The sequence below is a fragment of the Equus caballus genome, chromosome 18, assembly GCF_041296265.1.
Source record: "Equus caballus isolate H_3958 breed thoroughbred chromosome 18, TB-T2T, whole genome shotgun sequence".
NCBI lineage: Eukaryota > Metazoa > Chordata > Mammalia > Perissodactyla > Equidae > Equus > Equus caballus.
The window spans coordinates 41,283,271-41,307,263 of record NC_091701.1 but is presented as its reverse complement, the minus strand read 5'-3'; the positions used below and the strand labels follow the sequence as shown (position 1 = coordinate 41,307,263).

At 36.0% G+C, this 23,993-nt stretch overlaps 1 protein-coding gene across 3 annotated transcripts in view; it reads left to right on the top strand.

The window, feature by feature from the left end:
* Window positions 1–23,993, top strand: part of LY75 (lymphocyte antigen 75) — a 130,214-nt gene that overhangs the window by 58,876 nt on the left and 47,345 nt on the right. For all 3 annotated transcript variants that reach the window (XM_014732232.3, XM_070240593.1, NM_001301255.1), the window contains 10 exon segments: window positions 337–442; window positions 673–833; window positions 6,874–7,003; window positions 8,415–8,641; window positions 12,892–13,057; window positions 14,493–14,660; window positions 15,867–15,983; window positions 19,416–19,610; window positions 21,861–22,087; window positions 23,368–23,536. In XM_014732232.3, coding sequence (XP_014587718.1) covers window positions 337–442; window positions 673–833; window positions 6,874–7,003; window positions 8,415–8,641; window positions 12,892–13,057; window positions 14,493–14,660; window positions 15,867–15,983; window positions 19,416–19,610; window positions 21,861–22,087; window positions 23,368–23,536 — 1,666 coding nt within the window.

Sequence of the window (23,993 nt, the reverse complement as noted above, 5' to 3'; positions counted from 1 at the left end):
TTGTATGGCTATTTCACTTATGGGTAAAGTTACTTAACTTCTCTGTGCCTCAGTTTCCCCATTTGTTGTGAGAATTAAATGAGATAATACTATGTGAACTATTTAGCACATAGGAAGCACTCAACAAATGAGAGACTTAAAAAAAAATTATTTGAAGACCATTCTTCAATTGCTTAAATTGAGAGTGTAGATCTGCGTTCTTATGATACTCCTTTGTAGGTTTCCATGTCTCACAGACCAAAAATTAGCAGCCCTCTAAAAGATAAGGCATTTACTTCTTATGTGAGCTTTCCCATGTCTGGAATCTTATGCTTCACATATGTTCTTTATTTGCAGTGTTTTCTAAAGCTCAAAGGCAAGTCTCTCACATTTACTCAAGCAAATGACGTCTGTCACTCCTATGGTGGCACCCTTCCTTCAGTGTTGAGCCAGAGAGAACAAGGTAGCAGAACTGTTTTGGAAACGTGTTTTATTCTGATTTGGGGCCAAGTTAGTTTTGGGAGGCCGTGGGGAATTAACATATAAAAATAATCTTATTAAACTACTTTTTTACAGAGTAGGTAAAAGACTATATTCTGATAGTTAAATAAGCAAGAGATATTCATTGACATTTTTAGTATATCTTTAATTTGAATAAGTCAAATACTTTCTAAAAAAATGTCTTTCCAACAGATTTTATTACATCCTTGCTTCCGGGTATGGAAGCTACTTTATGGATTGGTTTGCGCTGGACTGCCTATGAAAGGATGAGCAAATGGACAGATGACAGAGAGCTGACATATGGTAACTTTCACCCATTATTGGTTGGTCGGAGGCTGAGAATACCAAAAGATGTAAGTTTTTTTAAATCAGTAATCTATGTAGCTCTGTGAAATACCTGAGTCTTTCATAAATTATTTGATTAAGAACAAGGGCCTATTAGGGCTGGCCCAGTGGTGGAGTAGTTAAGTTCAGTGTGCTCCACTTTGGCAGCCTGGGTTTATGGGTTCAGATCCTGGGCACAAACCTACACCACTTATCAAGCCATGCTGTGCCAGCGACCCACTTACAAAATAGAGGACGATGGGCACAGATGTTAGCTCAGGGCCAATCTTCCTCAAGCAAAAATAAGAAGATTGGCAACAGGTGTTAGCTCAGGGCCAATCTTCCTCACAAACAAAAAAAAAAACAGGAGCCTATTTTATGAGTCCATTTATATGAAACATCCAGAACAGGCAAATCTATAGAGATGGAAAGTCGATTAGTTGTTGCCAAAGACTAAGGAGGATGGAAGGATTGGAGGTGATGGCTAAATGACATGGGGTTTTCTTTTTGAGTAGTGAAAATGTCCTAATATTGATGGGGAGTGATGGTTGCACAACTCCATGAATATACTAAAAACTATGGAATGAGTGCTTTAACTGGGTGAGTTCTACTGTATATAAATTATACCTCAATAAAGCTGTCACAGGAAGAAGAACAGTTAGAACGGGAGCTCCACAGCCACAGGTGGATGCCCTAGTTTTCATACTAGCATCAGATTCCGTAGCACTTATTTCACAACCATGTAAAACCATCAAGTAGTGAGTTGGAAATAGAGGCAAATAGAAATGCTTTACTTAACATTTTGGGATTTGGGGCTGTCAACCTCAGTCTCCTGAGAAAAAGAGTACAAAATTGGTGATTAGTGATCATTTTTCCCCAAGAGCTAAATGTAAAGAAGCTATAGAAGGGAAGAAGGCACCATATTAGCAATAACTATCTATCCCAGGATACTGCTGCCCATTCCTTCTGTCCTCCCTATTTGCCAGATACAAACCACGTTTTTCACAAAGGGCAGAGATTAAGCAATTAACTTTTATGCCAAATTCCAAAAATATGTCCTAGACAGCAATCAGCTGATGTTCCTGATGCAATGTAACTTTGTTCAAGGTTGACATTGGTGGCAAAGGGAACTCTGAATCACGTGTAGCTATGTACAAAGTAAATGGCCAGCCCTAGTGGTCTAGTGGTTAAGATTTGGCGCTCTCACTGCTGCAGCCCGGGTTCATTTCCTGGTCCAGGAACCACACCGCCCATCTGTCGGTTGTGGTACTGTGGCAGCTACATGTTGTTGTAATGCTGAAAGCTATGCCGCTGGTATTTCACGTAAAAGCAGGGTCACCCATGGTGGACCATAGTAGACAGACAGCAGAGCTTCCAGACTAAGACAGACTAGGAAGAAGGACCTGGCCAACCACTTCTGAAAAAATTGGCTGTGAAAACCTTGTGGATAGCAGCAGAGCATTGTCTGATAGAGCGCTGGAAGATGAAAGGATGGCATACGGAGATAGAGCAGGGTTACACTCTGCTATACACAGGGTCACTAGGGGTCTGAGTCGACTCCATGGCACTAACAGCAAACAAAGTAGCTATCAAAATAATGTTTGGATATTATAGAAAACTTGAAAGTTATAGAAAAGTAAATACAGTAAAGAAAAATATCGACTCTTATCCTGCTTACACTTAGGCTGGTAGTTTTTAAACTTTTAACCATAACCCATAGTAAGAAATACATTTAAATCACCACCGAGCACATAGATATAAATAGAATATTGAATTGAAACAAAAGTTTCAGGAAAGAGTACTTACCCTTAGAGCTCAAGCACACTGATAGTTCTTTCTATTCTGTTCCACTCTAGTCTAGTCTAGTTTCTGTGTCCTATCCTGTCCTATCCATTTCATTATCACAAACGTGAGTCAAGATCCACTTAATTGATTTCATGACCTACTAAATGAGTCTCAAACCATATTTGAACCCTGATCTAGGAAAGCACAATGAGTATTTCAGTGTTTTTTTCTTGTAGGGCTTTTCTATACAGCATCTTCTTGACATAGATAAGATCATAGTATATGTACACTGTTGTATTCTACTTTTCTTAGTTTTATAAGTAGTTTCTTATGCCATTAAAAGATGAAGCTGATAAGCATTGTAATGGTTGCACAATATTTCTTAATAGATACCCCATCATTTACCTAAACAATGCTTCATATTTAGGTTGCTTCCAGTTTTGTGTAATCCTAAACAGTGCTTTAATCTTTGCTTATACTTCAAGTAACCTCCTTAAGATAGATTTTGGAAGTCATATAGCCAGATCAAAAGATATAAGTAGTTACAAAGCTCTGGTCGCCAAATTACTTTCCAGAAAGATTTATGAGTTTGTATTTTTGTCAGCAATTTATTGTGATTGCCCTTCTGTCCAGACTAGTATATTAATAATTTCTAACATTTGTTGAGCAACTAGTATGTGTCGATCAGTCTACCAATGCATCACATGCATTATTTCATTTAATCTGCACAAAAGATGTAAAAAAGTCTGTTACTCCTCCCCTATCTTAAAAATGTGGAGACATAGACAGTCGTATAACTTGCCAGCAGTCACACAGCCTATGTGTGCAGAGTAGACATTTAAATCCAGGTCCAAGAGGCTGCAGAGGCACCATTCTTAGCTTCTCTACTACATTGCTTCTGAAGTGCATTATCTTTTTAAGATTCTTGCTAATTTGGTAGTTTAAATGATATCATATTTTCATTTATATTTCTCTGATTTCTAGTGAAAACAAATTTCTGTAAATTCAATAATAATATGAATTTCATCAAGTGTGAATGTTGTTATTCTTTTCCAATTTATCAAAGCCTTAATGTATTTCTTATTGATTTTATGGTTATGTAAATATTAATATGCTGGCCTGTGTTTCTTACAAATATTTCTGTAGGTGTTTTCTTTAGGTCTGAATACCAAAACAATTACAGAAATAAGTTTTGATTTTTTTTGTTGTGTGTTCAAATGTGTTTATTTCCTTTTTTTCCTCCATTGATTTTAGGTTAGAAAGTCTACCATGTAAATGTTAGTTAAATGTATGCCTATATTTTCTTCGTTTTGTTTTATAGGTTGCCTTTTTTTTTTCTGACAGCATGATACATCTATGGTATAGGTGTATGTTATCAATAAATACTGAATCCTTTTCCCTAATCCTAGCCAATTGTCTACCGTCTTTTATTTCATATGCACTTTCATTTGTTAAAAGCAATATAGGATGCCTCCTTCATCATATATGAAGTGTGTGTGTGTGTATGAGGTATACTCTTATACAGCTATTAGACTGATGTAAATATTATAACTTTGCCATGTTTTAAAAAATATAATAAGATTAGTTATCCTTTATTATATGCCTTTCAAAAACTACTTTTAGCTATTCTTGTCCATGCTTCCAGACACACTAGAATTATTTAGTCAATTTCCAGCTAAAACAATTTAATAAAAAACTTCTGATGAGAATTTGACAACAATCTAGGGAGAACTGGCATCTTTTTATTAATTTTCCAATTCAGGAATATGATATATAATACATCTCTCCATGTATTCAAGTCTTCCCTTAGAGCCCTCAGTGAAGTTTTTATAGGAGTTTTCTTTCTTGTCGTCATTGAGAATGGCAGCTTTTTCTTGATTTTCCTTTTCTTTTCTTTTTTTTTTTCTTGGTGAGGAAGACTGGCCCTGAGCTAACATCTGCTGCCAATCTTCCTCTTTTTGCTTGAGGAAGGTTGGCCCTAAGCTAACATCTGTGCCAGTCTTCTTCTATTTTATGTGGGATGCTGCCACAGCATGGCTTGATGATCGCTGCTAGACCTGTGCCTGGAATCCAAACCAGTGAACCCTGGGCCACCAAAGCAGAGCTCAGGAACTTAACCACTGCACCACCAGGCCAGCCCCTTGATTTTTTTTACTGATATGTAGGAAAGTGATTGGGGATTTTTATATATTTATTTCATAGGCATCTGTCTTACTAAAAGCTCTTATTTCTTCTCAAAGTTTTTCACTAAATTTTCTTGGGTTTCCTAATGAGATAGTCATAATTTGCAAATACCAGTTCATGCTTTATTACATATGGTGGGACTTCCAGGACCGTAGTCAATACCAGGAGTAATCAATACCATTCTAGACTTGATCTGGACTTTAATGGGACTGTCTCCAGCCTTTCATTGTTATATATGATGTTGACTCTTTAAGATATATCATTCTATAACTAGCTTATTTAGAATTTTTATTCAGGAATAAGTACTGGATTTCCTAAAACTTGTTTCCAGCATGTATTGAAATTGTCGTTTAGTTTTTCCCATTAGGCCTATTGATATATGGTATCATACATTAATAAGTGGTATATTAAACTGTCTTTATCTTCTTGTCATAAAATCTAGCTGCTCAGAGTAGATTATTATTTTACTGTTCTACTGAGTTAGATTGTTAGAATTTTGTTTGGGAATGTTTTCATCTCTGTTCTTGAGAGTTAAATTTTTATGCCATATTGTCAGGTTTTTTTTCTGATCATGTCAGCTTCATAAGATGAACTGGGTAACTTTCTGCCTTTGTGTTGTGAAATTATGACTCAGCCTGGGGAATCATCTTTCCCTAAAGACAGGGAGTTTGAAGGAACTACCTGCAAACCATGTGATGTTAGAACCCTTTTCAGAGATGATTTTTTAATAATACAGGGATTTGGTGCATAGCTGAGGGCCTAAACTCTAGGGTCAGGCTGTCTGGGTTTGAATTCCATTCAGCCATTCAGTGTGCCTTTGGAAGTTCACTTAACTTTGCTTAAGCCTCAATTTTTCGTCTGTAATTTCTGATGCTTTTGTACCTGCAATACAATGTGGGGATTACATAAGATAATTCATTTAAAGCTTTTAGCACAGTACCTGACCTATAGTTTTAAAAATGAGATATTATTAATTTCAATTTTCTGTAAAGTTACTGGTACATTTTGGTGTTTCCACTTCTCCTTATAGCAGTTATGTTAATTTGTATTTTGCAAGAAAGTTGTCTGTTTCATTTAGATTTTCAAATGTATTAGAATAAATTTGTGTATGCTATTATCTTCTTAAATCTCCCTATCTTATTTCAGTTGTTTTTACCTTTTTCTTATTTAGATTTTTACAAACACTGCTCTATGTTATTGCTTTCTCCTCCCTCTTCTCCAACCTCTACTCCTATTGCTTGAGACATATCTACAAATACTACTATATTTTTCTATCCTGTTCTTCTTGGAGTTATATTTTTGCTGATTTTCTCATCTCCTACATTGAATTCTTAGTTCATCTTTCTTTAAAAAACAGAATACATTTAATAATACACATTTGCCTCCACATAAAGTTTTACTCATATCCCTTATAATAGTTCTCTTATTATTCTGTCCTGTAATTATTTTATTTTGTTTTTACTTTAATGTTTATTGAGTAGTGAATGTGTGTGTGTTTTAATTTGTAGCTCCTAGGATAAGCTTACTTTTCTTATTTTTCTAAGTGTGCTTTGTTTCAAACATACAGAAAAGTATAGGGACAATATACTTTGATAAATTTTCATGTCTAGTATTATTGATTTGTGGTCAGAGAATGAAATCTAGATAGATACTTTTATTTATGGAAGTTTTTATAGTGACTAGTATAGGATCAAAGCTTTAAGGTGAGTTCTCTGTTGGGTGGTACACAGTTTGTCATTATAAAAAGTTTATGAACATCTAATAAGTTGAATTAATAATCAACCTAAATATCAAGAATGATAGCAGTGTATTAAATATTGCTATAATTGTGTTTTCATCTTATTTCTAACAGTTTTTCTTTATCTGTTTTGAAGATATATTATCAATATGGTGACTATTTTGTTTTATAATTTCTATAGTTAATTGCCCTTTTTCCATGCTTTGAAAGTTTATGAGGGTTTTCTTAATGATTTCATGGTCAGCTCCTTAATGGAAGTTTCTTACAGGGGGAAAATCCAATTTGGAATATAAAGTTCTCTTGCTAGGATCTTCAGACTTTTCCTTTCCCGATTGCTTGTGCATATTTGCCTTTCTCTTTAGATTTTTGAAGAAGATTTCCCCTACTACTGTGCTCTCATGCTCAATCTCCAAAAGTCTCCTTATACTGGGACGTGGAATTTTACTTCCTGCAGTGAACACCACACTCTGGCTCTCTGTCAGAAATATTCAGGTATGGATTATTATCTAGATAACTATGCTACTTTGCGCTGTTGATGTGTACAATACTTTTTCACAAAAATCTTAGAAGCGAATTAATGTTAATTTATAATCATATTGCTTCCTTGAAATTTCAGTGTGGCTAAATCCATATTGGCTCAGTAAGTCACATTATGTCAAGTGGAATGTGATTTTTTTCAAATTTCATTGCCATACTTAAGTAAATATCGAAGTTACTATCAGATGGGATTTCTTAATCGGAGTTGTCTAAGGTAGTAAGTTACGGTTGAATTTTCTTTTCCTTTCCACTCTGACATTTTTCAGGTTTTACTTTCTGCCATGGGAAAAGGAGGAGAGAAAACTTAATGTTTTTAATTGAGCCTGGTGTAAACGTTCACAGTTAAATTTAGAACTGAAAAAAAAAGAACATGAAGCTTTAGTAAAGGATTACTGTCTATGCCTTCCTGTAATCCAAATAAAAATAAAGTGTGTACTTAAAAAGAGGAATCATCAACTTTCCAAAAAGATATTTTTAAAGGGTATTAAATTTGGGCTGGCCCTGTGGCATGGTGGTTAAGTTCAGCCCACTCCACTTCAGCAGCCCAGGTTCGCAGGTTCAGATCCCAGGTGTGGACCTACACCACTTGACAGCCATGCTATGGCAGCATCCCATATACAAAATAGAGGAAGATTGGCTAGATGCTAGCTCAGGGCCAGTTTTCTTCAAGCAAAAAAAAGAGGAAGATTGGCAACGGATGTTAGCTCAGGGTGAAACTTCCTCAGCAAAAACAAAAACAAAAAAAGGTATTAAATTGTTTTCATTGATCACAGTAAGTTTCTAACAAATGATTTTTTGTTGAAAAAACAACTTTGTCATGTAATGAGGAACCTCAAGTGATAATCCATGTACTTCTGAACTTGTTTTTGCTAAATTAATCTTTACTCATTTGTCTCATACTTTTTAGTAACTACCTTATTGAGAGAAGTTCTATAAAGCAATAATTCAAATATATCCTCTTTTGGGTGGTTTTGTACATTTTTTCATGGGAGCGCTCCCAGATGAAAACTTTGTAGGAGAATACATAACACCTTCCTGTGTTGAAACAGTTCAAACAAATGAGGTATTTGACACCAATCTGAAATAGTAATCCTATGGCAACTTCCTTTTTTTTTATAGCTTTTCTCCTTCCTGAAACATATCCGCTAAAACAGAATTTTGTTCTAATTTTAGAAAACAAATGTTGTGGCTCACACATATTACCTAAGGTGTTAGCAAGACATACCTAGTTCTCCCACGCCAAATCTAAAATAAATGAATAGATAAGTAATAGCTAAAATACAGTATTATGGGGAGAAGTTTGAAAAAATGTCCCGTGACTTGCAGAGTCAGTGGTTTTTGTGGGCTTTTTTTCTTTTACACACAGAAATTGAAGACAGACAGACCATACAGAATACTTCAGAAACTGTGAAATATCTAGATAATCTGTACAAAATAATCCTGAAGACTATGACCTGGTCCGATGCTCTAAGGGAGTGTCAGAAAGATAACATGCGCCTGGTGAGCATCACAGACCCTTACCAGCAGGCGTTCCTAACTGTGCAGGCGGTCCGTCATAACTCTTCTTTATGGATTGGACTCTCCAGTCAAGACGTAAGTTTTCCGTCCCAACTGCCAGGATTGGGTGATGGAATGTGACATTTTTTATTTCTCACCGCCTCTCTCATATCAGACTAAAAGAAACCAGAGATCGTAAAATCTTACTCTAGTGAATGAATTTCGTGAAATATGTAATTTTTAGTGGCAGTCATCTTTCCACTATTGAAAGATCTGGTGCTTTATTGTTTAGATTAAGAAAAAGCTCTAGTGGACATTTGAAGCTGAGCACTTCTTTTTATTTATTCCAATCAAAGACTGTGCTGGAATCAGGAGCTGCCATGTCTCCTTAGCCAGTGAAAAGAAGAGAGGAAGGGAAGAATTAAAAAATCAGAAGAGGCTGGGTGTGTGGAAGCACTGTGGGTGGTGTTGAAGAGTCTTTCTTATCCCTTTCAGAATCAGCAGAGTGAAATTCAGCCAGTCTAAAAAGGGATTTGAATCGTGTTTCACCACTTCTTAAGCGCTGATCCTGGATAGATGTCTTGGGTACTTCTTATTCATTTCGCAGCCCAGCAAAGAATGCTAGTCTCCTGTTAATCCCAGCACTAAACTACGTACATGTAGCACAAACAGGAATATTTATGCTACTGAACCTTTTGGCTATAATTAATAGGGAATGTTTTTAATAAAGCTGTGGTGTTCCTCTCAGCATTTTTATCTCTTTTCTAGGCCTTGTATGTAATAATTTGATACTCTGCCCACTGAGAGGTATTGGAGGGTAAGACAGCGGGCTGGTGTATAAGGTTGCACACATCATGCACCACATAGGGGGTGCCGTTTACAAAGATTGTGATGGGAACTTTGCTCCCTGCATCTGTGCAAGGCATGACTGCTGAAGCCCTGGTTAGATAAACGTCACCTAGACCAGTATTCCTAATCCACTCTCAGAGAGAGAGCAATTGGCAGAGTGGAAGAGAAGAGTCCATTGCATTATGAAGCAAATCTAAGTTACGTATACCTTAGGATAACCCTCAATATATCAAGATGGTTTGAGGGCTGCCTGGAGAAAATGTGATTAAAGACAGTTTAGTTCTAGCACAAACCCAGGAGGAAAAAACTTAAAATAGATTTAGAGGTAAACATTATCTTTGACAAACTTTGGATTCATTACTACCAGCATTTGCCAGAAGCTCAACTGAAAGTAGTATTTAGGGGGCCGGCCCCACGGCCAAGTGATTAAGTTCACATGCTCCGCTTCAGCAGCTTGGGGTTCACCAGTTTGGATCCTGGCCGCGTACCTATGCACAGCTCATCAGGCCATGTTGTGGCGGCATCCCACATAGAAGAACTAGAATGACTTACAACTAGGATATATAACTACGTACTGGGACTTTGGGGAGGAAAAAAAAAGAAGGAAGATTGGCAACAGATGTTAGCTCAGGGTCAATCTTCCTTACCACCCCCGCCAAAAAAAGCATATCTTTTCCAAAAACAAAAAGTAGCATTTAGAAATTGCTTGAAGAATAGTTTCTCCAGGACTCTCAGTATTTTAAAATGTACCCTCAGGTCAAGCCACATCATCAGCTTCAACTGCTTCCCCAAACCTCCCAGTATCTATTCTTTCATAGCATTGCTTTTACATACTTTCTCTTTGGTGTTTGGTATTATGTGAAACCCATCATTGTGTCTCTTGTGAGGGTGGTAATAAGTTATTACATTTCCTAATTTCAGTCATCTTAAACCTTTTGAAACAAAAGCAATATTGTCAATGTAGGAAATTTGTACAGTTATAGTAAATTAAAAGAAGGAAATTAAAATCACCTGCCTAGCGATAAATTTGGATTAATAATTTGGTAAATATCCTTCAAGTTATTTTTCTCTGTACACATTTATTTTTAAGACAAATCAGATCTTACTGTTTTGCAACTTCCCTCCCCCAACTTAATGATTTTGCTCTTGTTTCTTATCCTGTATTCAATCTTCACCTATTTTTTTTTCCTTTCACTCTTTATTTTAACATATTCTACATAGCTGTTTATCATGCATTTTCATAAGCTACCTTAAATCTTTGGAACATAGCAGGGTATAAATAAATGAAACTTTACATTGAAAGTGATTGAAGGTATTGAAAGATTGTAAACATGATAGTAACAATATTGGATTTTTACTTCAGAAAAATTATACTGGGCAGAAGCTGGAGGAGGAAGTGAGCCATCTAGAGATAGGAAACCAGTTAGAGTCTTGTAGAAGTTCATGCAGGAAATGATGTTGGCCTGAACAAAGGCGTGTTTACAAGGTCTGCAGTGCAGCAGTCCTGGGTTATGGCAAGGCCAGAGTATGGCGGTAGCAGCGGGTCACTCAAGTACATACAAGTGAAAGTACTTAGAAGTAGAAGAAGTCAAGAAAGTTGGGAACTGGGTGAGTCATCCACATGAACATAGACATCCCTAAGTCAGTGGTAGGACCAGGACAGAGCAAGGCACAGGGCATCTCCTCAGTTAACGTCATGGACAGGCAAGAGGGCCGGGTCCTCCATGAATGTCAGAGAGAGGCAAGGAATCTGGGAGTTTGCTGCTATCAGAAGGGTGTAAACCTCAGAGGAAATGACTGAGGGAGAGAAAAATACCTACTACCCCATTCTCATAGCCCTGTGGTATCTGAGGATGGAAAAGCAAACAGCCTTCTTTGTGGGTGCTGAAAGGAAATTATTCCCTTGGAAAAGACAGGTTTTAATTAAGATCAATTAAGGTCAAGAATTTAGTAAAAAGATGCTTATAGTCTTAATAAAGAGATTTCGTATTCAGCAAAGAGAGAGAGGGTGTGGGATGATTTACCTACCAGGAATAGAAGTTCCAGAGGCCCAGGGACCTGGGTTAGTTGCGAATGCGGCAAAGGGTAATACGCTGAGAGTACAGGCAACATCACATGGCCAAAGGGCCACATTTGAGGCCATGTGTGGCTTAGGGATTAACTGGCCACAAGGTTACAACTGGAACTCTAGTGGAGAACAGTTCAGAATGAAACAGTTGGTGGTGTTGAGACTTGATGATTCTGCTGTTTGTAGTTCACTAAGAAGACTGTGTGTGGCCTTTGCCCAATATTCCACATAAACCAGTGATGCAAAATTGCCTTGAGCCTCAGGAAAGCTAGTTCAGTGGGTCAAAGTGTAAGGCCTGATGCTCTGGCAGCACCATGGGTAAGTTCAGACAGGCCTGTGCCCTGCAACCCATCTCCTAGACTTCTCTACCTAGCCTGTGAAGCCTCTATCAAGACAGGTGGGTGGTCAGGCCCTTATTAGGATGTAGAGATAGATGTTCACAGACTTCTAGCACACAACAGAATATAGTGAATGAGGAAACTTCTCCCCAAAGACAAGTGTGAAAACAGTGGTGTGAGAGCCACAAGGCCTGAGGGGTTAAGAGGAAGGGAGCTAACATTTATGTAGCTCTTGTGTACCAGCCAGCTGCTGAGTTATGTATTTTACCCCATTGATTCCAGTCCCATGAGGTTAAGGGTCATATCCATTTAATAGATGAGAGGATGGAAAGTTGGCGAGGTAAACTCACAATCAAAAACTAATAAGTGACTGAGCCAGAATTCAAAACTAGGTATCAGGGCCTGCCCAGTGGTGTAGTGGTTAAGTTCGTGCGTTCCACTTCAGCAGCCCAGGGTTTGCTGGTTCGGATCCCAGGTACAGACCTACACACCACTCATCAAGCCATGCTGTGACAGCAGCCCACATACAAAATGGAGGAATATTGGCAACAGATGTTAGCTCAGGGCCAATCAGCCTCACCAAAAAAAAACAAACAAAACTGGATGTAGTTAGCTTTGAAACCCAGGTTTTTTCCACTACGACATGTTGCCTCTAACTTAATCAGTGCTTACAGTGATCCTTACTCCATTCCAGCTTTCTGATTTCCAACAAACAATGGTTCCGAATATGTGTGAGGCGTTGTAGCATAATGATTCATACCATGGACTCTAGGGCCTGATGGCTTGGGTTAGAACCCCAGTACTGCAGTTTATATTGTATGACTTTGCACACGTTACATGCCTTCAGTGTCCTCATCTGTAAAATGGATATAATAATAATAACACCTATCTCCTATGGTTGTTGTGAGGATTAAATAAGTTAATACTTGTAAAGCACTTGGAACAGTGCTTGGCACATAGTAAGTGCTGCGTAAGTGTGTGTTAAATATAAGATAAAATTAAAAGTCATTAGATTGACCATGAGGGTCAAAATAATACCAAAGGGATAGCATGAAGTATTATCACTTGAAATGTACTTCTGCTCTTTACAGGATGAGCTCAACTTTCGGTGGTCGGATGGGAGACAGCTTCAATTTAGTCGCTGGGCTGAAAACAACATGCAACTTGAAGACTGTGTAATATTAGATACTGATGGATTCTGGAAAACATATGACTGCTATGATCAGCAACCGGGTGCTATCTGCTACTATCCAGGAAGTATGCTAAGTTCAAATAGTTTAATTCTTAAATTACTATCAGTCTCACGAATAGCGGAATTTTGGGGTAGTGGTTTTGTAAAATCTAGTTTTGAAATTGTAAGGGAATTATAATCATGTCCTTTTTACCACAAAATTTGTTGTGAAATTTGTATTCAAGTAGAATTATTATATGTTAAATATTTTGCCATTAATTTATTTTAGACATGTTTTATCTTTACTTTTTGTCAGCTGACAATGGTAAATGACCTTTTAGTTTTAAGTCCCTGTTAGCCTCATTTTGCATATATTTTATGTTTATATTCTGATAGAAAACTTATATTTGTGGGAATTCTTTTATAATTCTTATCATTGACAACTAACATTTCTTTCATGAGTCACTGTTAAGATTCATTTGGTTGTAAGTGACAGTAACCAGCTCAAGCCAGCAAAAGGGGAAGTTAGATCCTCAAAAATGGGGATGGAGCTGAGCCTCCTGAGGAAGGGGGATCAGGAACGCAGAGATACTGTTTTCCACCTGCGCTCTCTTTCTCCCTGTGGATCTGCACTCTTCTCTTTACATACATTGTGCTTCTCTCTGCTCGCGGTGAAACATGGCGGCTCTGCAGGTTCCAGTTATGACATAACTGGAGCTGAATTGACTGCCTCTGAATTCCATCTTTCAAATTCTTACAGAGAATCTGATGGACTTAGCTTGAGTCGGGTATGCAATCTCTAACCCAGTTAGAGGAAAGTGGTTTTACAGCTGCCAGGGGCCCACGTTTGTGGGTTTGTGGTAGAAACAAGACACCACTTCACAGAAAAAGGGAGTTGCTGTGAGCTGAGAGAGGTGCTGAATGAGTCTACTACATGTTAAATCAGTTTGACTGGCTTTAAGTAGAGCGTATCTATATTTGCATTGTCTTGAATGTATGGCCTTTTCATAAAACTTTAAAAAAAGCCGTATTTAGATTTTCTAGATATCAGATTTTAAACTATTTCTGTTTGCTTTGATTAAAGCAATAACTTATTTAGAACATCAAGTATTTCACTACAATGTTCCTTTAAAATTAGAGAAGATATCAGTAACCAGAAACTTGAAAATGACTTCTCAAAGTTACAGTTAAGTGCCTATTATTATTATGTTGTATAGAGGCGGCCCCTTGTATTTGAAGTTTGGTGATACAGGGAGACAGAAACTGCATTTAACCTAATAGCACCTTGTTTTTTACATTCTTCCACTCACTCCACAGCAGGGGAAGAAAATTGTGTTAGCTAATTTCCTTCCTACAGAAAGCAAGTTAAGAGGTCACATTTGAGTATAAACAGAGCAAGCATCAACAGGCTATTATTTCTTGGCTTCCTGAAAATTTTGTACAAATCAAGTCTAATTACCATGAACAGAATTTAATGTTTATAACTGAAATTAGAATTCTTACCATTAATTCTTTTCCTAGATGAGACTGAAAAAGAGGTCAAACCAGTTAGCAACGTTCAATGTCCATCTCCTGTTCTAAACACTCCTTGGATACCATTTCAGAACTGTTGCTACAATTTCATGATAACAAAGGATAGATACACAGCAAGAACACAAGACGAATCTCATTCTAAATGCCAGAAACTGAGTAAGTATATTATATGGCCATTATATATTGCATTATACTTATTAAAAAACAAATCTCACCTGAGTGTGTTATAAATATTCCTAATTAGCACTAGTAATTAGATCTCAAAGGAGTCATCTCCTAGTTTCTCCATTATCAAGGACAAAGGATTAAAATTTGCATTTCATTAAAATGGAAAGTACAGGAGTTACCTCTTTCTTCACTCAGCTATTAGAGAGCTAGTCTGTCTTCACGTGTATAAACAAGATAGGTTCTACTTAAAAAGGAAAAGAAATGACCCTAGAGAGCAGAGACCTGTAATGTTAAATCAAGCTAGGCTGTGGGAAAAGTGAAGATAGGTCAAAAGCTTAGATAAGCCACAAAGAAGCAGCTCTGTTTAGAAGAAATAAATATTTCACACTTTCAGCTCTCAAGACTCTTCAGATATTTCCTATGAGATCCACTGAGAATTTGCGTGTTCTAAACAATGGACCTATGAACTTGGTGGAAATTCCTATGGAAAATATCCAACCATTATTCCCCAAAGTGTGATCTGGAGAACTCTAGTCTTGAGATGTTCTGCAAAAAAGGATCCTTAGAAAAGAACGAAGTTGACAAACACTGCACACCTTTGCCTCCTGTTAGACACTATCAAATGTACATTAGCATATACTTTAAGAAATATTGGCATCAATAAACTAGTTTAACTTTGTTTAACCAGTGTTTGCAAAGTTTTTATCCAGGTAGCCCTTTTCTGAGGACTCCTGTTAATTTCCTGAGGAACACACTTTGAGAATTAGTAAACTTTTTTAACCCTAAAGTAAGAGTGACCTCTAAGAAAAAGGAAGATCTATCTTATAGCCTATCCAAGAGGTTTTATTCATTGTAGTCTTTGACAGTGTATCATTAATATAAGTGGATTTGTATCAGCTCAAAATAAGTTTTAAATGGGGAAAAGTGAAGTGAACCAATGTTTTAAATTCTCTACTCAGCTGCTAGTTTTCCACTATTCTTTAAGACCAAATTTGGCATCAAAATGTTTGAAAACTTCTTAACCTATTCATTTCAGTACAAGGTAGTTTTAAATTACGTCTTTCTTATTTTTCACTATTGTTTAAGTTTTGGAGTATATTAAACTGGGAAATAAAATTTTCTAAATCCATCAAACAAAATAAAGTGTTCTATATAAGTAATTATAAAAATTATTGACTATTTTTTATTTAACAGATCCAAAATCACATATTCTGAGTATTCGAGATGAAAAAGAGAATGACTTCGTTCTTGAGCAGCTTCTGCACTTCAAGGATATGGCTTCATGGGTCGTGTTAGGTGTAACTTATGAAAGTAAGTTGTAAATCTGCTGATTTTCTCTGTTTATATTCAAACTTCATTATAAACCACTTGTTTATGAAGCTACAGAAGTATAGTTATTCAAAGTATATGTTTATCCATAGACAAAATTATGATTATGTACTTAGTATAACTTATATAAAGCCCTAGACAGTTTTGAGTCTCTGCTCTGCCATTAAAATGCGTTTACCACCAAGCTTATAGTTAAATGGTAGGAAATAATTTCCTTTCTCCACTCTCCCTCCTAGCAATTCAAAACTAACTAAAAATGACCAAACTCCCATATAAATCTCCAATACTTTATATCTCACTGTGTCTGTGGGATGAGAGAGAACAGAATTACATTTATACTAATGTTGCACCCTTGGGTTTATAGCATTGGCTTGAGGTATACGTTAGAAAAATGAGACACATAATCTGACAGTAGGATGGAATATTTGAACTTGAGACTAAATACCACAAGTCCAAGATATAATTTCTATGGAAATTTTTAAAACACAGACTCTAATAATAGAAGAAACAAGACCAATTTAGAAAAATACTCAATTAGCGACGTCCTGAAAATCACAGAAGTTTTGGAATTAGGTAAAAGACAATCACTCTGCGGGCATAAAGGATCAAAAGCATACATTTACCCAAAAAAGGGCTTATAAGGGGCACAAGACAATGATAGCCAGAGGTAGGGGAGGAAAAGATGCTAAATTACTCAATCTGACCATTTTAAAAATAGCCTTCTCTTTGCTATCTAACCTGTCTCTTTTTTAGAGTTGCTAAGGTTTTTCTTAAATGTTTATGGCTTGCAAATAGGTTAATGAAAATTAAGCTATCAAGTAATAGATAAGACTTGGGTTGCCAATTGAAGATGAGTTCATTGTAGTAGGACTTAGTTGCCCAAGTCTTTTCTCCAATGACTCTTGAATACCCTTAAATTTAGAAATGGGAAAAAAAAAATGGAGAGAAACGAGGTAGAAAGTTCCCAGACTGTACCTGAAAATGACTTGAGGAAACAGTGGTCCCATATGGAGCAGTGGAGATCACATCCAGGATATAGATAGAGGTTTCAGTTGTACCCTCTGATGTACTTTGTTAGTTATATTATCAGAAATCATTGAAAACGTATTCTGTATTCTGAAAAGCATTTTCAGGTCCGTAGACTTCCTTTTAATCATCTTAACTTCTTTCATAAAATGTATGAGTAGTAAAATTTCTATTAAAATATGTAGATATAGGAGCGACATATAGAAAGATGTTTCAAGCAAATACGAGATTTGGTTTAAAATTAATTCTCACTGGCTTAATTTACATCCATAGGCTTTTTTTTTAATTACTTCAGTAACTTAAATAATGTTTAATTGTATATACTACCTATATAAAGGATTTTGCTTTTTTAAAAGTTCTGACTTTTCAAAAGTAGGACCATGAATTGAAATTACTAAGTGAAGCCATATGTTAACTAAAAGACACTTCAACCCAGGTGAAAAAGTGACCCTTTCGTATAGCAACTTTAGAAATATACCCATTTCTAAGATCGCCCATTGTATTAGCCAGAAAATTGTAACTTTAACGTTTGGGGAGAGGGAAAGAGGGACTGGGAGACATGAGGTGACATAAAGGAGCAAGCCAAAACCAAATCGTGTGTCCAGTATTTCTAGTGTGTTGGTGCTGCAGGCAGATGTGTAGGCATAATGCCCTGGGAGATAGTAATCAATGAAAGGTAGACATAACCAGGACTACAAGGGATATGTGTGGGTGATAATGATATCATTCTTCATACTAATTCATAATTTTAATTGGCCTGGCTTTTTTAAATTTGTTTTCCCAAAAACTTTAATAAGATATATTCATATACCATACAATTCAGCCATTTAAGGTGTACAATTTAATGGCTTTTAATATAGTCACACAGTTGTGAAACTATTACTACTCCCGAAAGAAATACCATACTCATTAGCAGTATCTCCTCATTCTCTTCCCTCTCCCAACCCTCAGCAACTACCCATCTATCTTCTTTCTCTATAAATTGCCTGTTCTAGACATTTCATATAAATGAGATCATACAATTTGTGAGTTTTTTGTGACTGGCTTATTCCACTTAGCATAAGGGTTTCAAGGTTTATGCATGTAGCTCTGTAGCATGTATCAGTATATCATTCCTCTTTATGGCTGAATAATATTCCATTATATGGATATACCATAATTTATTTATCCATTCATCTGTTCATGGACATTTAAGTTGTTTTCACTTTTTTGGTTTTATGAATAATGCTGCTATGAACATTCATGTGCAAGTTTTTATGTGGATATATGTTTTCATGTCTCTTGCATATATACCCAGGAGTAGAATTGCTGGTTCTTTTCTTTAGCCCTTTGCAGAACTGCCAGACTGTTTTCCAAAGCTGCCGTACCATTTTCCATTGAGGTTTCCAATTCCTCCGTATCTACACCATCACTTATTTTTATCTTTTTGATTATAGCCATCTGAGTGGGTATGAAGTGGTATCTCATCGAGGTTTTTATTTCATTTCCTGATGATTAATACATTTCGTGTGCTTATTGGCTATTTGTATATCAACTTTGGGGACATCTCTATTCAGATCCTTGGCTTGTTTTTTAATTGTCTTTTTTATTATTGAGTTGTAAGCATTCTTTGTATATTCTGGATATAAGTCCCTTGTGAAATAAGTGATTTGCAAATATTTTCTCCCATCACTTTCTTGATAGTATAATTTGTAGCAGAAAACTTTCAGTTTTGATAAAGTCCAATTTATCTATTTTTTCCTTTATCACCTGTGCGTATCTAAGAGGGCTTTGCCTACCCCAGGGTCATAAAGACATACTCTTATGTTGTCTTCTAAGAGTTTTGTAGTTTTAGCTCTTACAGTTAGGTCTGTGATCTGTTTTGATTTAATTTTGTGTATGATGAAAGGAAAGAGTCCAACTTCATGTTTTTTGTATGTATCCTGTTATCACAGGAACTATTCTTTCCCCATTGAATTGTCTTGGCACCCTTTTTAAAAATCAGTTGACATAAATATGCACAACTGTGCATGGCTTAGGTCTAGAGAAGAGATTTCTATCACTAGTTTTATATATTAATTACTTTTTATAGAATAGTTATGTTCATTTCCATTTCAATTAAACATATATATAGGAGAAATGAATATTTGATGAAAAAATAACAAAATATAAAGTTATAGCAGGATGGTGGAATTATAAGTAAATTTCAGTTTTCATTTTTATAATTTGTACTTTCCAAATTAAAAGTAAGCATGATTTAATGTTATAATCAATAAATATTTTAGAGGGATACACATAATCATACAACCTTTTAGAAGAAAATTAGTTGAGTTTGAAATAGTAACCTCATAACTGTAATTCAAGTTTTGATTTAATCTCTAAGCATAGAAAAATATGTTTCTTCTCTAGATGGTTCTCTCATGTGGTCTGATAAGACCAAGCTGTCATATACACACTGGAGAGAGGGAAGACCAGATATAAAAAATGGCAAGTTTTTTGCTGGCTTGAATACTGATGGCTTCTGGGATATTCAGACTTTTAAAGTTATTGAAGAAATACTTTATTTTCAACAGCGCAGCATTCTTGCTTGTAAAATTGAAATGGGTAAGTATGCTAATGTAGAGTTTCCACTCTGGGGAAAGAGACTATAAAGCCGTTAGCTTCACTCGTGGGAATCATGCAGTTGTCTTTTGAGTGCCCCCTCTGCATTCAGTCCTATGAGATGTGCTGCAAAGGTTAGGGAGGAAGGACAAGATATGGTCTCTGGTGTCATGGCCTTGATCCCAAGGAGTGAAATGCATTTGAGGAGCCAACATTAAATTATTTATCATTGCTTTATGTAGGTTAGTCTTATGTTATTTGGTACAGGCTTAAATTTGGAGGAAGTCAAGAGATCAATGAAAACAGGAATAATGAAAACAAAGAATGCATTGAGAGGAGATAAAACTTGGTCAAGCCTTAAAGGATGGCTAAGATTCTTATAAATAAGAAAATGTTTTTGGGTAGAGTTTTGACATTCTAGGCTAAAAATGAATGTCTCTCAACTTTGCCTAATTCCTTAAATAAATCTAATTTTAAACATATGTCAGTTTTAAATTTTGCACAGCTTAAAAATTGTTATTACAGCCCCTCTGCTCTAAGCCCTCTGCTAGCCCGGAGCCTGTCACAGTCACATCCAGGCTGATCTCCTGCCTTCACTGTGCTGCAGAGTAACTTCCTGCAGCGGCGTTTCCGTCAGCAATCTCCAGGGAGTCCCTATTATCAGTTCCTCTGAGTCCATGTAAGCTTTGAGACTCTTTAGAAACCAGGGTCTATTCTAAAATTCTAGGCTTTCTCCCAGCCCCCGTTTTTTCCTATTCTTAGCTCAGTAAAGATCTTTTTCTGTCAGACTGATCTCAATTGTCCCATCTACAGTATATGCCCATCCTCATCTGCACCTTTTTTTATGTTTTTTTCCTGCCAAGAAGTCTGCTACCTTCTTTCTTTTTTTTTTTTTACATTTTTAATAAACTTTTCATTTTAGAATAGTTTTAGATTTACAGAAAAATTGTAAAGATAGGACAGAGAGTTCTCATATACACCGTAACCAGTTTCCCCTATTGTTGACATCTTACATTAAGGTAGTACATTTGTCACAACTAATAAACCAATATTGATAGATTATTATTAACTAAAGTCCGTACATGATTCAGATTTCCTTAGTTTTTACTTAATATTCTTTTTCCGTTCAGGATTCCATCCGGGTACCACATTACATTTAGTCATCATGTCACCTTAGGTTCCTCTTGGCTGTGATAGTTTCTCAGACTTTTCTTGCTTTTGATGACCTAAACAGTTTTGAGGAGCACTGGTCATGTATTTTGTAGTATGTCCCTCAATTTGGGTTCGCTAATGTTTTTCTCATTAAACTGGGGTTTGAGGTGTAGGGGAAAACCACAGACGTAAAGTGTCATTCTCGTCACATGATATGAAGGGTATATGCTGTCAACATGACTTATCACGGTGGATTTTGACTTGGTATTGTTTCTCATCTTTCTCCACCGCAAAGTCACTCTTTTTTCCCCCTTTCTGTACTGTACTCTTTGAAGGGAAGTCACTATCCTCGGTCTGCACTTACGGAGTGGAGAGTTACTCTCAACCTCCCCGAGCAGAGAGTATCTATGTACATATTTGGAATTCTACTGCCCAGGAGATTTGTCTATTCTCCCTCATTCTTAAATTTATTCAGCCGTTCATTTATATCAGTATGAGCTCATGGTTATTTGTTCTATACTTTGGGTTGTAATCTAAGATACTGCATTATTTAACATTTTGCTCACATTGTTGCAGCTTTGGCCATTGGGAGCTCTTTCACTGGGCTGCTGTGTCCCTTTGAAATACCCTCATGGTTGTGGTTTTGTTGTTTGCTTTTGTTTTTAGCTTACTTTCTGCTTACCTTATTTCTTTTTAGTCCTAAATTCACCTACCTAATCTCTGGAGACCTAGTTTATCAACAGGCTTTCTGACTCCCTTAACAGATGAATCTCTCCTTCTCTAGTTACTCACATGTATTCTAGTGGTTCATTGTTTTGACCTCATTTCAGGTGTTGTTTTCTGTCCCCAACTACTATGTGAGCTCCTTAAATGAAAGACAATGTCTGTGCCCTTTTTTAATCAGCCAGACAACTGTAATGTTTAAGAGCCTATTATATGTGCCATGGCAATAAGAAAAATAAAGTATGCATTTGACCTCCCTTATTAATAAGAAACCCAGTTTATTTAACTTTTAAAATGATTGCATTCCAGTCTTACCCAAAATATGTATTCTAAATAATTTAAATTTAATAACTAACACTTTTAATTTAAATATTATAGTTGAATACAAGGAAGAATATAATACTACTCTGCCACAGTTTATCCCATATGAAGATGGTATTTACAATGTTATTCAAAAAAAGATGACATGGTATGAAGCATTAAACACCTGTTCCCAGAGTGGAGGTCATTTGGCAAGTGTTCATGACCAAAATGGCCAGCTCTTTCTGGAAGATATCGTAAAGCGTGATGGATTTCCACTATGGGTTGGCCTCTCAAGTCATGATGTAAGTCTTGTTTTGTTTTCCAGAAACTTTCCAAATATGTTAGAGGATTGGAAATTTGAGCATAAAATATTAATTCAAAGTCTAATATCAGATTAATCCCGGGACTCAATTTGCGTAGCATAGTGCTTTCTTATCTTTTCACAGCATAGAACAAATAGAAAATTATATTTGTAGAGTGCACTTGGGCCAATGGATGGTACTGCAGCTACTCTAGACACTGCCAGGCCATCCCAAGGGCCCAGCAGATAAATATCTCAACAACACCTCTATAACCTATTTGAGGCAGACCAACTGGAAAGCTGGTGAAAAGGAAATAGCACAGAATCAGAAAAACCTGAGTTCTAGTACTACTGCTGGGCCTTCCATTCACATATTGGGTGATCGTGAGCAAGTTATCTAACCTTTGCAGTCTCATTTCCTCATCTGTAAAATGGGGATGATAATATTTTCCTTAATATAGGATGATAGTCAAAATTAACAAAAATTTATGTAAAATGCCAAGTAAAATTCTTAATGTTAGGACTAAAAGAACGTATATTTTCTTCCCACGTTCCCCCTAGAAATTAGCACTATTTGAGAATAATCTTTTGCTGGTAAACTTGTCTTTGTGCCACTCTTTGAGTCCTATTAATTAGTATATTCATCTACCTGTAATAGTGTTTAATATACAGAAAATAGACATCTATTGAGATTAGAATTGAAGGCCTAATTTTAATAATCTTTAGAACAAAGTGGGGAAGATAAAAGAAAGGATGGAAAATTAGGATTATAAAATCAAGGAAAAATCAAAAATAATCTTCCCATATGACCTTCTTAATAAATATTTTCCTCTTCCAGCTCTTTGCTGCTTGATGGCTTCTGTAATGTGAAAAAATGTAGCCAGAGACACAAACCACAAAACTATAAAATATAAAAAACAATATTCAGAATAATATGAAGGTTGGGATCATAAATCTGTAATTGTGACAAATGGAAGCCATTTGCACATCATTTAATTTCAAGTGTTATATAAACTCATCCTTTAAAAAAAATAAATCTAGAGACAAGGTACAGTAACTCTGTCTCTAAATTTAAAGTCCTACTTACATCGTGCCAGAGCGATGTCTCAAATCAAGGCATCAAAAGTAAATCCCTGATTTTACAAGTAGGTCCGGACCCACAACACTTGTAAGCAAGTAATTAACACTCCATTCCAATATTTCATAAAGTATGCATGTTCTTAATGTTCTTTTTGAAGTCACACATCTGGATTCAGGTTATCTCTATTATTGTTAAAACAGGGAAGTGAATCAAGTTTTGAATGGTCTGATGGCAGTGCATTTGACTACATCCCATGGAAAGAGAAAAAATCTGCTGGAAATTGTGTTATCTTGGATCCAAATGGAATTTGGAAACATGAAAAATGCAACTCTGTTACAGATGGTGCTATTTGTTATAAACCTAAGAAATGTAAGGCTTGATTTTGAATAACTATATATTTACTAAAATATGACACTTTGTTTTATGTACATGATAAATATGCAAAGGAATTTTAATAGATTTTTAAATAAGGTTTACTCAAAAGTCCTGTAAAAATAATTTTATACATTGTGAAGATAAACAAATTTGATATACCCATTCAGAGAACTTGTTCCCAAACACTTTCAGTTGTTCTATCACTGGGTAAGTTTACTCTAGATTTTTGAATTTTAATTTCACTTAGCAATGTTTTTCAAAAGCTGAGATGCTCCTTTTAAAAAAGGATTCCACAGCATAAATATTGGAAATACCTCAGGTGATTTACCATATTGATGGCTCTGAGAGTGTCTATAGTGAACAAGTCTATGTAACTTGGTGTAACTAAGCATTTTCCAAACTTACATGATCCTTAAAATTTAAAGAAAGAGCCCCTTCCATCAGAGGCTGG